The sequence below is a fragment of the Leptodactylus fuscus genome, chromosome 3, assembly GCF_031893055.1.
Source record: "Leptodactylus fuscus isolate aLepFus1 chromosome 3, aLepFus1.hap2, whole genome shotgun sequence".
NCBI lineage: Eukaryota > Metazoa > Chordata > Amphibia > Anura > Leptodactylidae > Leptodactylus > Leptodactylus fuscus.
Genome location: NC_134267.1, coordinates 71,050,315 through 71,065,642, shown reverse-complemented (window position 1 = coordinate 71,065,642; position 15,328 = coordinate 71,050,315). Strand labels below are relative to the sequence as shown.

General features: G+C 41.2%; 1 protein-coding gene across 1 annotated transcript in view; it reads left to right on the top strand.

The window, feature by feature from the left end:
* Positions 1–12,913, top strand: part of FAM120B (family with sequence similarity 120 member B) — a 131,973-nt gene extending 119,060 nt beyond the window's left edge. The window contains exons 9-12 of the mRNA XM_075267771.1: positions 2,873–2,965; positions 4,785–4,865; positions 5,816–5,905; positions 9,045–12,913. Of these exons, the coding sequence (XP_075123872.1) occupies positions 2,873–2,965; positions 4,785–4,865; positions 5,816–5,905; positions 9,045–9,094 (314 nt within the window). The 3' untranslated portion in view covers positions 9,095–12,913. The remainder of the gene's footprint in view (positions 1–2,872; positions 2,966–4,784; positions 4,866–5,815; positions 5,906–9,044) is intronic.
* Positions 12,914–15,328: the final 2,415 nt, after the last annotated feature.

Sequence of the window (15,328 nt, the reverse complement as noted above, 5' to 3'; positions counted from 1 at the left end):
CGGAACTAAGGGCCCGCCTGATGTTGAGTGACACGTGCTGGTGCAAGGCGGGGACGGCACACCGGGAGAAGTAGTGACGGCTAGGGACGGCATAGCGAGGTGCCGCAGTTGCCATCAGGTCCAGGAAGGCGGGAGTTTCAACAAGCCGGAACGCCAACATCTCCTGGGCCAGCAGTTTAGCGATGTTGGCGTTCAAGGCTTGCGCGTGTGGGTGGTTAGCAGTGTATTTCTGCCGCCGCTCCAATGTCTGAGAGATGGTGGGTTGTTGTAAAGAAACGCCTGATGGTGCCTTTGATGGTGCAGGAGAAGGAGATAAGACAGGACCAGGGGAGGATGAGGTAGAAGTCAACAAAGTGGCGGAGGCAGATGAAGTGGTGTCCTGGCTCGTCCTCTGGAGTGCATCGCCAGCACAGTCAGCAGTGGCAGTGGCAGAGGCAGTGGCAGAGGCAGTGGCAGTGGCGTGAACGGCAGGCGGCCTTTGTCCTGCCGTTGCTGCCTGCCACTGATTCCAGTGCTTGGATTCCAAATGACGGCGCATTGAAGTGGTGGACAGGTTGCTCTTCTCAGAGCCCCTAATCAATTTCGAGAGGCAAATTGTGCAGACAACACTATATCTGTCCTCGGCGCATTCCTTGAAAAAACTCCACACCTTCGAGAAACGTGCCCTCGAGGTGGGAGTTTTTCGGGGCTGGGTACGAACTGGAACATCTTGGGAGATTCCGGGTGTGGCCTGGCTTCGCCTAAGCTGCTGACCTCTGCCTCTGCCTCTAGCTACCCTTTTTGGTGCTGCACCTGCCTCAACATCCACACTACTTTCCCCGCTTGACATCCCCCCTGTCCAGGTCGGGTCAGTGTCCTCATCATCCACCACTTCCTCTTCCAACTCCTGTCTCATCTCCTCCTCCCGCACAATGCGCCGGTCAACTGGATGCCCTGACGGCAACTGCGTCACATCATCGTCGATGAGGGTGGGTTGCTGGTCATCCACCACCAAATCGAACGGAGATGGAGGAGACTCTAGTGTTTGAGCATCTGGACACAGATGCTCCTCTGTTAGGTTCGTGGAATCGTGACGTGGAGAGGCAGGTTGAGGGACAATGAAAGGAGCGGAGAACAGTTTTGGGGAGCAGGGACAGTTTGGGTTATTGTTCTGTAAAGCTTCGGAATTTTGGGAGGAAGGAAGACAAGACTGTTGGGTAATAGGAGGAGAGGAGGCAGAGTCTGACTGGCTGCTGGACAATGTGCTGTAAGCGTTCTCTGACAGCCATTGCAAGACCTGTTCCTGGTTCTCGGGCCTACTAAGGTTTGTACCCTGCAGTTTAGTTAATGTGGCAAGCAACCCTGGCACTGTGGAGTGGCGCAATGCTTGCTGCCCCACAGGAGTAGGCACGGGACGCCCTGTGGCTTCACTGCTACCTTGCTCCCCAGAACCATTCCCCCGACCTCGCCCACGGCCTCGTCCACGTCCCTTTCCGGGAGCCTTGCGCATTTTGAATTCCTAGTTAGAAATTGGCACTGTATACCAGTAGTAAAAATTGTGGGTGCACGTAACCCCAATATATTCTTTGAATTACCAGTCAGAAACTGGCACTATATGGCAGTAGCAAGAAATGAGGGTATTTGTATTCCCAATATATTCTTTGAATTCCCAGTCAGACAATGGCACTGTATACCAGTAGTAAAAATTGTGGGTGCACGTAACCCCAATATATTCTTTGAATTCCCAGTCAGACACTGGCACTATATGGCAGTAGCAAGAAATGAGGGTATTTGTATTCCCAATATATTCTTTGAATTCCCAGTCAGACAATGGCACTGTATACCAGTAGTAAAAATTGTGGGTGCACGTAACCACAATATATTCTTTGAATTACCAGTCAGAAACTGGCACTATATGGCAGTAGCAAGAAATGAGGGTATTTATAACCCCAATATATTCTTTGAATTCCCAGTCAGACAATGGCACTGTATACCAGTAGTAAAAATTGTGGGTGTATATAGCCCCAATTCTATTGCTAGGGGACTTGCAGGGTATTTCTGGGGTGAAGGTGGGGGGGCACACCGTTGGAACGGGTATCGGGGTATATATCGGGTATACGGGAATACACTGACAGTGTATTCCATTCAGGATCCTGGGAAAGCTGGGTTGCGGCGATTGAGCCCGTCAGTGCCACGTTACACTGACAAGCTTCTCCCTGGAATTTAGCTCTTACAAGAGCTGTTGTGGTTGTCTTCTCCTTCCTATCCTAGCCTGTCCCTGCCTACCCAGAATCTAAGCCCTAGCTAGCTGGACGGAAACCTCCGTCCTCGGTGAATTGCAAGCTCAGAATGACGCGAACCTGGGCGGCGCTGTTCTTTTAAATTAGAGGTCACATGTTTTCGGCAGCCAATGGGTTTTGCCTACTTTTCTCAACGTCACCGGTGTCGTAGTTCCTGTCCCACCTACCCTGCGCTGTTATTGGAGCAAAAAAGGCGCCAGGGAAGGTGGGAGGGGAATCGAGTAATGGCGCACTTTACCACGCGGTGTTCGATTCGATTCGAACATGCCGAACAGCCTAATATCCGATCGAACATGAGTTCGATAGAACACTGTTCGCTCATCTCTAGTAAAGATACATTAAGACATATTTATGAAGACTGATGGTGGTCACGTCTGTCTTCATAGTCCCGGAGCCAGTGGAGGACGCACCCCTTATTTATGATGAGGCACAAGCCTCCGCCGGGCTGTGCCTTCTGCCAAATTTCAGGCATAATTGATAGTAAATTTTTCATATGAAAGAAAAAACTCCTCTTTCATATGATACCGAAAGCAAGTTTATACGTTTTATAATGTCCATTTTCTAATTGAAACATTATTGTTTATTGCTTGCAGAGGCATCCAGTGGAGAAAAGCCCTATTTTACTACTCCGTCTGACCATGGAAGTGAAAGGAATGAGTGGCGTCATCAGCGAGCACCTAACCGAGGTATGTCTGATAACCCTGCAAAATATTTAATTATTATTAGAGATGAGCGAACGACGTTCGATCGAATTGGTATTCGATCGAATATCAGGCTATTCGAGGTATTCGATTCCAATCGAATACCATGCGGCAAATGCACTAAAAATTTGTATCCCCTCCCATCTTCCCTGGCGCTTTTTTTGCACCAATAACTGTGTCAGGGAGATGGGATAGGAAGTAGGAAAACGTAGGTATCGAAAAAAAGTCGGAAAAAGTAATTGGCTGGCTACATCAGGTGACCTCCACTTTATACAAATAGTGGATTTCAGATTCGGTTCATACACTGAACTCTGCTACATCTGAGATTGGACCACAATGCAGACTTCTGTGGACCGATCTTAGACTCTGCCTCCTCACAGATGAGCCTCTGGCAGAACCAGCGTTGATTGGCCAATGCTGTACACTGTATGGCATTCGGCCAATCAACGCTGGTCAATGCATTCCTATGAGAAAAAGGCAGCTCCTGCGTAACGTAAGTTACCAGGGATCCCGACTGGATCAGTGAAGGGATTGTGGTTTTTTTTTTCAGAAACAACACCAAAATTGTAGATAGTCTGATATTGCAGCTGTATCCCATTCAGATTAATATGAATAAGCTTGGGAAGAATATGCAAATCTGTCTCCCAAGATGTAAACAGGGAGACAGTGCCTCTGTTTGCTGCCCTCCATAGCAAGCAACCCTGAACAACATGCCCGACTTCCCAGAAGTGAAGTCGGGCAAGTCGTTCAGGGTTGCTTGCTATAGAGGGCAGCAAACAGAGGCACTGTCTCCCTGTTTACATCTTGGGAGACAGATTTGCATATACTTCCCATGTTCCTTTGCAGTGGAGCAATTATGGCTATAAGTCTCCACACACCTGAGAAGGTGGTCTCTCCCTAAGGAGTGACATTATCCCCACAATATGAATAAGCTGTAAGTGTAGTTGCAGCCCATAGACAAAAGTTTAAAAAAAACGCCACTTTTTTGATCTCACACAAACTGTGCATCTGGTGAAACAAGCTTTGTGAACAATCTCAGTTATTAGTTGCACTTATAGGGTTAATATGGTTATGCTTCTTCTATACAGAATCCAAAACTCGAGTTTGCTACCTGTATACTGTATATCTGTATACTGTATGTGTCAGCAATGCTGCCTAAAAGAAGCTGACAGACTAGTTTCTCTTTATAGGACTTCTCTCTAGTGTCATTTTAAGCTGAATGCCAAGCTGAGTGTAGAACAATCATGTAGGCAGTTTTTACAAAAGTTTTTCTACCATAACACAGAATTGGATCTTTTTTTCATATTCACTTGGAATCCACTCCTGACGTTGACTCAGAACAGTGCACCGAAAACACTGATTTTATCCTAAATATTATATTTTTTGTATTAATATAGTGCTAACATATTCCACAACAATTTACAAATCATAGGGTTCATATACAGATCAAATGAGACATTACTGAGTAATAAATCAATATACACAATAGGGGTGAGGTACTGGCTCATGAGAGCTTACAATCTATGAGGTAAAGGTGAAGATTCATATTTTATTATTCATGCAGTTTATTTTATTATTGCATGATATTTTGAGTTAATGGACTGATGTTTGGAGGCACTGGTTTTTTTTCCTTCAATATTTGAAAATTATTGAAAATCTCTTTTGATGGAAGGGGATAGAATATGTATGTTATAGAAAATGTTTGGATTATCTATCTATCTATCTATCTATCTATCTATCTATCTATCTATCTATGTATTTATCGCTTCATGATGAATTTAACCATACATGTTTTGTTTATCAGGAAGGCATTTTTATCACCAAGACCAAAGAGGCAAAAGTAATTATCGTCACAATGTTTCACATCGGCAAGGAAGGCATGAAGGTAAGTAATACTACTAGCATTCCCTGCAAGAGGCCTACAGCTACAAAAGAGGAAAAAGCTCATGTCAGACCCGATTCAGATGAACATAACATAGGTGCATTTTACCATCTATATTACAGCTGCAGAATATACATCTTATTGTGAGTCGTACAGTATGTACCAAACTGTACGGCTCTAGGATGTTCTATGTTCAGTACAGTTGAACTGACAAAATGATGGCCACTTGATAGCAGTCTAAGGGTATATTAAATTGCAGAGATTTCACATGGATTTCATTCTGTACCCAAAATCAGTTTTCCATTCTTTTCACTGAGATTTGCTTTCACTGAGATTTCTGCAGTTTTCCCCTACTGCTTGAAATCTGCATCGCAAAAAAAGTGAAATGTCCCTTTTGGCATGTGGCAGATAAACCCAAGCAGATTTACTCTATATTCAAATGACAGCGATTAATGCAGCCATGTGATGAGCATTAAAAAAAATCACCATCACATGGCCGTATTAGTTCCACTGTGTATGAATGGGGGATATTCACATTATAGACTGTCAAAATATTGGCCATGCTCTGTTTTCATCTCTTTTCACATATCCCTTCAAATACTGCAATGTATGAGGGATCAGTGAAAATTTCCGTCCCTTGGGTGTAAAACGGTTGTAAAAAATGACCGTTTTTTCATAACACCCATGGTCGTGTATAAACATAGGTTAACACCATTGAATAGGACTAATCCATGTAAACTGTTTTATGCACAATTATATACTGCTTTTTAAAACACATGCAGAAAAGTCATTTATCTCAGGACAATATGTTCATGCATATTTATAGACTTTAGAGAAACTCCTGTAGATAAAAATCATACCCAGAGCATGTTGCTTTTGGATCACAAATACGAAAATTCACATCTTTATACCAAAATTAATACTATGTTAATCTGTGATTTGATTTCACATAGGACAGTGGTCAGCGTCTAACCCTTCATATGAGTATGATAGCAGAGGGAATGAGTACTATACTGCTCCTGAATATGGCAGATACAATTCAGGTAAAATAACACCCACATTGTTTTTCAGTCTGTTTGTCACAAATAAGTGAAGATTGCAGGGAATTTATTAAGACTGGCATATTTGGCGTGAGATGTTCTTGAATTAGTAAGAGACTCCAGCTACTTGTTACTTGTTTAGTTTTTGTGTACAACTAACAGCAGTTTTTTGGTATGAGTCATAATAAATTTGTCAGAATGAGGCATCTCCACGCTCTACTCTGTACACCTTCGCAAAAAGGTAGATGAGATAATACATCTTCCTCACGGTGTGTTGTGGGTTTTTAGCTTTAGCACATTTAGGCTGGGTTTACACAGGGCTTTTTTATGCTAAAGAATTACATGTAGTGTTTAACTGCAATAATAAGCAACATATGTTAGGCTCGGTAACATCTGCGTTCGGTGATTCCGTTCCCCTATCCGCAGCTCTTTTCTCTCCACATTTTTTGTGCGGAAACCACACGGACCCCATTATGGGGTCCGCGGGGTTCCTAAGGCAAATGCTTTTTTTATGCGGATTAGGTTTCCGTTCAGAGTGTCCCCCAAGCGGACCCCCAAACGGAAACCCATGCACAGACGTGAATCAAGCTAACAACCATTAAATCAGAGATTTTCAGTTTAATGTCCATTAGCATACAGTTGACATGCATAGTAACGTGCTAGTCATCAATGAAATTATAACACGCATGCAGTTTTTCTGTATGTGTAACCCAGTCTAAAAAAAAAAAAAAATTGGATGTAATAGTACAAATTATTGCAGCTAATATAGAGCTAGTGCTCTGTTCAAGAGCAATCCGTGCTGTTAGTTTCAGCACCCAATATATTAGCTAGGCTGTCTATTGTCAGGTGTGTGGTCCTGGGCTGGAGCAAACTACCTGGTACTGCCCACCTGACAGAGAGCCCTATTAGTATATTGGGTGCTAAAACAAACAGAAATGATTGCTTAGGAATGGTGGGGGTAGAGAACATTTCCAATTGCTCCAGAATCAGTGGTACAGCACCTACTGAAGAATGTGGAATTGGAGGAGGTGGTGAAAGGTTCTCTAACACAAAGCGTGATATATTTACAGCTCAGGAATTCAAACCCTTGCCTTTGAAGGCTTTGGCACACCCCATTGCATTTGAGCCTTGTTTACATATTTCTAAAAAAGCTTTTTTTCAAGGAAATGGTGCATGTACTAGATTATACAACCTGTAGTGGTGCTGAGCATGATTTCCCATACAATGACTGCACTATGGCTGTTTTGATATTGAGTTTCCACCCATACCACATAAACTTATTGACTAGTCAGCTGTAGCCTATCAATTAATGTGCCCTAATAGGCAAGATCATGCTGTCACACTGAAGAAATCCGTTCTAATCCACTACAAACCCTTCAGCACAGCTCTCATATTGAGCGGTGTATACCTGAATGCAGAATTTCTACACTTGACAGTCACTGGGGAACTTTGACATCATTATTGACATCACAAGGATTCCCTATGCAGAGGGGTCTTGGGGGCATGTAAAGTAGATGCATGCCTTTGTGTATAGATCACTGTTAACAGTTCTAAAAAAAAACTGTGTTGTCATAATAAAACAAAAATAAGTTTGTTTTTCCCCCTTTTTGCTATTGCATATCTCTTTTAATAAAGACCAAATTCAGATTGGTTTGCATTAAAAACTTCTTACAGTTTGGGGCAGATAAACTTGTGCTATCTAACATTAGACAGTCTTAAAATGCACAAGATTTTCCAAATGGTCTAATGCTGTTTGAAAATCTGATGTACTATCTAGTCTGATTTTATACCACTTCATATTTGGTTTAGTTACCATCATAATTTTAGTGCAATGTCTAGACATTTACTTGTCGCAAATAACACCAGAATGCTAATGCATTTTTATTAGTTTATCCACCTCACTGTCTTCTGCAGCTTCCATGTGTTGATATTCACTACAAGCCATCCTGTTCCATTTTCAGCAAAATCCATTAGAGAAATCCCCAGAAAGATGGAACCTTGCCCCTCTCCTTTTGTCAAAAAGACTCTGTGCAGAAACATAAACATTTCTTTACAGGCATATACTCCTATAATGGGAAATCCACACATAGGGATCTTACACACACCGAACAAGTGTGCAGAGAGCTGTGTGCTGTCACATAAAGCTGTGTGGTTTTGTGAACTGAACTGTGAAATATGAATAATGGAGGTAAAACCTGTGCAAGTAAAAGTCTAAACATAGAAGAGGTTGTAAATTGGAATAAAGGGTTGCTAAGTTCATGAGTAAAAAGCTCAATGCAAAAAAAAAAAAAAAAAAACAGATATATACTAACCAATATACCAGTTTTCTGGTATATATAGGTGTTAATGTGTCACATCTTGAGTATATGGTAACTTTTTGCAGCAAAGTTGTGCCATATTGTTGGATCTGCGACCCAATCGCCACTTTTCTACAAAATCGAAATCTAAAGCGGCCTGGGGTGGTGATGCCTCAGCCTTACAAATTTACTATTAGATCTGTGAAGGGCCGACAGAGACTCAGTAGAGCAGAAATGCAGTATCCAAAGCCTCCATTACATGTTATATACCAAGTTAGCAGCTTGGCTCCCACCATGTAAACATTACAGGGAGCCTCACTGTCGCAGAGCAGCTGATATTCAGGGGTCCTGGGTGTCGTAACCTCAGAGATATAATTGATGACAAGGATCAACATTTGAAAGTGAATAACCCCTTTAAGGCTAAGGTCCCACTTCCTGAAGTGCGGCTAAAAAACACTGCAGAATAAAACACAGGTGGAAATGCATCACTTTTTTTTCTGCAGCATTCTTCATTGCAATATTGTTGAGTTTTCTTCTGCGGACTTTCTGCCCTTATTATACCAATAGTGAAAACACAAGCTTTCTGCAGGTATAATTTGACAATTGGCAATTTTCGTAACGTGGGACTTCAGCCTTAAGGGTTTTTTTTTTTTTTTTTTATAAAGTAACCTCATCTATTTAAAAAGGTAAAAAGGAAAATTTGGGGGATTTTTTCCAATTGTAATGTGTGTGTTAAGGGGATTAAGCTTGTGCAAACTTTCTGCTAGTTTATAATTTATTATAATTATAATTAATATATTATATAATTTATTTATTAATTTCTTTTCTGTTACTTTTTTCATCAGGATATAGATCGCAGCAGAGAGGACAGAGAAGAAGAGGACAGTTTTTCTAACCCATAATTGCTACATTTTGTATTTACAGAAGTACCCTAGGTATTTAAGGAATAAAGCTTGTGTACTTACTATTGCTTGCTTTGTCACATTTCATGCCAGGGGGTAAGCAGTTAACAGAAACATTGTGCCTATCCATGACAACTGACAATGGGAGGAGCAAGACAACCATAAAACTATCAGCACTGATAAATTATAGGTATAGAACATAAATGGCCATCATGTGGCTGTCAGGACATAATATGTGGCCCTCTGCAAGGGTCATGATCAATCCATAGTGTTGAGAGTATTGAGTATCTCTCTGTGCACTTTTCTCTTTGACTGTGAAGCTACAGATAGTGGTAAGAATAAGTTACATGATCGTAATGTTTGGAAGAATCAAGCTCATATAAGCTATGTACTAAATGTGCTCCATATTTATATTGTCAAAATTTCATTGTAGCCCATTTTAGCAGGGGCTTTACAGAGACATACAGTGCATGTGAAAGTCTTCAGACCCTTTCACATTTTGTTATTTTGCGACCTTGTGCTAAAATAAGGAAGAAATCAAGTTTTCCTCCATCATTATGCACTCAGTGCCCATACTGACAAATGAAAACAGAATCATAGAATGCTTTGGGCACAAATACAGCCTTCAATCTCCTTGGGTATGATCCTACAAGGTTTGCCACCTGGTTTGAGGATTTTCTGCTGTTCTTCTTTGCAGATCCTCTGAAGCGGTCAGATTAGATGGGAATGGTGGTCTGCCACTTTTTGGACTTTCCAGAGATATCCAAATCACAGCTCTTACTGGGTCACTCAAGGACATTCACAAAGTTTACCCTTGGGCATGCTTGTATTGTCTTGTCTGTGTGCTTAAGATCATTGTCTTGTTGGAAGGTGAACCTATAGCTCAGTCTGAGGTTGAGAACACTCTGAATCAGGTTTCCATTAAGAGTATATTTGTATTTTGTTCTATACAGCCCTGATCAGTCCGCCTGACACAGAAAAGCACCCCTCTTCCCTACCCACACACACAGTACACACAAACATTAAACCAGAGGTACTCAGAATGAAAACACCATTTTAGAAAATAAAAGATGATAAACTTTATCAATACTTTTAAAATACCACAAGACAAGATAATACAGTAAAAAAGCTAAAGTTCCAGGCAAGTGGAATCTACCAAAAGTGGACCTGATAATAATAGTATGTCTGCAATCGTCTATAATAGTAATGCTATGGGATGTACACATAAACAAGCATTAAGGATATGATCTACATCATAATATGACAATAAATATATTCAAGATACATAGTGTTATTATTTAATGATAATACAAATCACCTATCACAAGAAAGAGTAGATAGAAATATCCCAAAGGAACTCAGTTATATGTTAGAGGGTAAAGTAATGCCCCAAGAACATTCACTGACGTGCTGCTCCTAGTGGTATAGAACCAATCAGTGTATCATGAACAGGCTTCTAGCTAACAAGTTAATATAAGTATGCATACCCATGTTAGAGATGTAGGACACAGATCCAGGTGCACACCGGCAGCACACCCCAACACACGTTTCGGGAACCTTCTTACACACACACACACACACAACACATGGTGATGCCACCACCATGCTTCACAGTACCTGGTTTCCTCTAGACATGACACTTCAATGTCATGTTACTGGTTTCCTCCAGAACTTCAATCTTTCATCAGACCAGAGAATCTGGTTTCTCACCTTACGAAGGCCATTCTGCCCCAACTACTTAGTTACTTGAGGTTTCCAGCTCTAAGAAGAGTCTTGGGTGTTTAAAATTTCTTCCATTTAAAAATTATGGAGGACAGCAGGACAAATTTATTATGCCTTGGACGTGATCCTGTCTCTGACCTGTACAGGTTGTTCTTTCTACCTCATGGCTTGGTTTTTGCTCTGATATGCATTGTCTGCTGGGAGAGTCAGTTTACAGAGACTGGGATTTGTATTTCCAAATATTGTCCAATAAACTGAATTTACTATAGGTGGATCTAATCAGGGTGTAGAAATATCTCTTAAGATGACCAAAAGAAATGGAAGGGTTCCAGAGGTAAATGTCAAGTGTCACAGCAAAGGATCTGATTAACTATGACCATGTGAAATTTTAGTTTTTACATTCTCATTGTGGAGTACTGAGCACAGATTAAGATTTTTTTTTATTTTACCATAAGGCCTCAACATAAAATGTGAAAAAAGTGAAAGGGTCTGAAGACGTTCTGAATGTATTGTAAGTCACAGACAAGGTGTACAGCTAAAAACATTTGTGCAACTTGTTCTACAACTGTCTTGAAGTTGCAGTTTGTTTTTACAGCCAAGTAGCAATTTTAAGATTACAGTACAGTCCATGGTGAAAAAGTCACATGATCTGCAACCAAAACTCCAGCGGAGTTGGATTTTTTGTTATGGTTGTATCAGTTAGCATGCTACAACAATATTTTAACACCATAGACAGTGATTTAACACCAGGTTAAGCTATTTGTCTCAAGCGACACATATCATGGTTTAACCCTACCTTTAAGCAAGAAAATGTGACTCTCGTGTCTTTGGCTACTGCCAGATCTGTTTAAGGTACTTCATAAGGCATAACAATATTATCTGAAAGCTCTGATCAAAATCTTAAAAAAATAAATTACAAGGCAAAATCTGAAATGTCAATTTGGGAAGTATGATAAATGCTGTGTAGGTTTTGTGACAATACATTATGTCTGTCATTAGAATTGTTAACATTGAATAAAACAGTGACAAGAATATCACATCCATAAATATAAAACATGGTCATATGAACACAATGTCAGTAGCACAAAGTATTGTACAAGAATATTAGTGTAACATAAAATGTCAGTACTTCATTATATTTTTCCCTAGATAACGCATGTTCTATTCAAGTACAATCCCAGCCAGTACTTGCATGTGTCTGCAGGGTAATGAGCTGCCAGTCAAGGAGAGGGCAATAGAGTAAGTAACCTCTTGACAGGAATCATTGTGAAAGCTAAATATTTCAACCTTTAACACCACCGAACAACTGTGCAGAGTAAATACAGGAATCCAGTTTCGTACACATTTACCCAGCACTTCACCCCAAAAAAGAAAACACCTTTGCATTATGTCTTGCCATATGTCTCAGTGTCTAGAACCAACATTTAGTTGGAGAGGGGTGAAAATCAGCTCCTACTCATTTGTCCACTAACCTGCAAAAATATTTTGAGGCCAGCAGCAAGTAGAGTGTAGGATGTATTGGGTGATGACCTTACATGTGTTAGTTCATTACACACATGTTCAGAAGTGGACCACTGCCAAAAGAGCGAGGTAAAGTTGTCTTTTTTTTTTTTTTTTTAAATGTAGATTGTGAGCCCCACATAGAGCTCACAATGTACATTTTTCCCTATCAGTATGTTTTTGAAATATGGGATGGAAATCCATGCAGACACGGGGAGAACATACAAACTCCTTGCAGATGGTTTTATGCCCTTGGTGGGATTTGAGCACCAGGACTCCAGCGCTGCAAGGCTGCAGTGCTAACCACTGAGCCACCGTGTGGCCCCTGTAAAGTTGTCTTTTATATAGCGATAACTCATCGTAATAAAGTTATCATTCTGCTATAAAAGTCACCATGTTTTATGTGACAGTAACATATCCTTATAAATTTTATCTGCACTATGTCAATAAGGTTTGATAAAGTCTCATCCACTTTGCCCTGCAATGTTAATATTAGAGATTTTCTACCTGCAATTCTGCCGAGTAAATCTGCATAATACCTGCAGACATAACAAGCTTCAATGATATGTGCCAGTAGTGATCCTGAAAAAAAATGGCAGTGACTTGTGTGTATATTTGCTCATTTTAAAGTTCTTATGTTGAAAATCTGTTGTCCATCCTGAAGATCTGAATTAAAAAGAATTACATTTTACACTATAAAGTGTTTGTGTACAAGTATTTATATGTTCAGTCAATTTTAAGCAACAATCAAAATGTGATGAATTGGAAATATTATCAAAGCACATAAAAGCGCCATACATTTTATTAAGAAATTGTATTGATAAGTCTATAATCCATTATTAATAGACACTATAATATAATAGACAATAGACATTCTCCTGAGGATATGTGGCTCTTGCATTGCTGAGGTAGCTAAGTAAGGTAGCAATGCATGCAGAAGAGCGAATAATAATAATAATAATAATTTTATTTATAAAGTGCCAACATATACACAGCATTTTACAAAGCAGAGGCTATGTGAACAGACAATATTCATTACAATGTGACAAAGAGTTAATTAATAGGAGTGAGGGAGAATCAGAGCGACAATGAGGGGTTTAGATGTTTCCACAGTGAGAAGAGATGAGATCACATACAGCCTTGAGACAACTTGCATACTGCCTCTGTGTAATACTAAGACCACAGACAGACATGGAGATGCAAGGGTTTGCTGTTAGTTGATGGAGGAAACACAAGAAGAAATTCAGTTTTTGAAAGATTCAATTTCAGATAAAGAGAAGACATGATGTTAGAGATAGCAGTGATCAAGTCACTGGTATTCTGTAGTAGTGCAGGGGTGATGTCACAGGATGAGGTATATAGATGGATGTCATCAGCCTAAAGATGGTATTGAAATCCAAATCTGCTGATGGTTTGTCCAATAGGAGCTGTGTAGAGAGAGAAAAGGAGTGGGCCTAGGACTGAGACCTGAGGAACCCCAACAGCAATGGGAAGAGGAGAGTAAATCGCACCAGTGAGTGATGCACTAAATATTGGTCAGAAAGATAGGAAGAAAACCAAGATAGAGTGGTGTTCCTGAGGCCAATAGAGTGGAGCATACATAGTGAGGAGAAGTTGATGGTCTAGGATTTCAATTGCTGCCGAAAGATCAGCAGAGTAAGGAATGATAGTTAATTTTAGATTTAGCCACCAAGAGATCATTGAAGACTTTTGTAAGGGCCGTTTCTGTAATATGTACTGCATGAAAACCTGATTGTAAGGAGTCCAGAAGAGAGGTAACAGAGACATAGCGGATTAGGCGTGAATAGACCAGGTCTTCCAAGAGTTTAGAAATTAAAGGTGTTAGGAGTATTTAGGTTCATTCCTTTCTTTCCTGGTTGATTAGTCTGTCCTCCCATTTGCACCTGGGAGGAGTGGTCTCTACTCTGTATTTAAACCCATGCCTCCCATGGTTCTGTGCTGAGTGTCGCTTTTACAGAGCTAGGCCTTAGCAGGAGGAGTAGGTGGTTATCTTGGATAGAGGAAGTTCCGTGGTTGATTTTTGGGAGGTTTGGGTGAACGAGTTGGTTAGTGTGTTTTCCCTTCTGTGTTCACCAATCCTCCCTCTGTGTATAATTGACTGTGTGAGTGAATTGCCTTATCCTTTGATTTCTACTCAGTTTCCCTGTGTTTGTTTCCTAGTGTATGGTTCCTTCCCATATTGGTTTGGGGAATTCCTTTCCTACATGTTTCCTGTGTGCTGCTTGTGTTGTTAGTCAGCGCACACCCTTGTCAGTCCCTGTCAGTAGCAGCTTCACTTGTTCGTTAGGGGTGACCCCCTTTAGTCTCCAGTCCCTAGAGATCTTATAGGGCATTCCTTCTCCCCCTTCCCTCTAGGCCTACGGTGTCAGTGAGAGAGGAGCTGTCGGGGTCAGGCTTAGCCTGAGAACAGCCGACCTACACCCGTGAGGCAGGGACCGGGTTAGCTAGTGGGAGTAGTGCAGGGCGAGATTCCCTACTGCTATCCCTTAGCCCCGTTGCAGCTACCTGGACTGACATAACAGTACACTCAGCCGGTAAAAAAGAAAAAAAAAAAAAAAAAAGGTTCGTTTGTATTATGACGGACCTGAAACAGTTGTACCAGGCGGTGCAGCAGATCTCCACTGAGATGGAGGGGATCAAGCTACGAATGGATGCCATCCAAGCTTCTGGCGTATCTCAAGTACAGCAGTTGGCTCAACACACAGCCTCTCAGGTGGAGGGCATACAGAGGCAGGTGAGTAGCGCCCCTGTGGGTCGGCCTCTGGAGCCAAAAGTCAGCTTACCTGAACCCTTCCGAGGTAAGAGGTCAGATTTTTTCCGATTTCAAAAGGACTGTCTTTTGTATTTCCGGCTACGGCCGTTTTCCTCCGGTTCTGAGGTACAGAGAGTTGGGATTATTATTACTTTATTGAGAGATGATCCCCTCATCTGGGCACATTCGTTACCAGCCGACTCAGCTTGCTTACTAACTGTAGAGGCGTTTT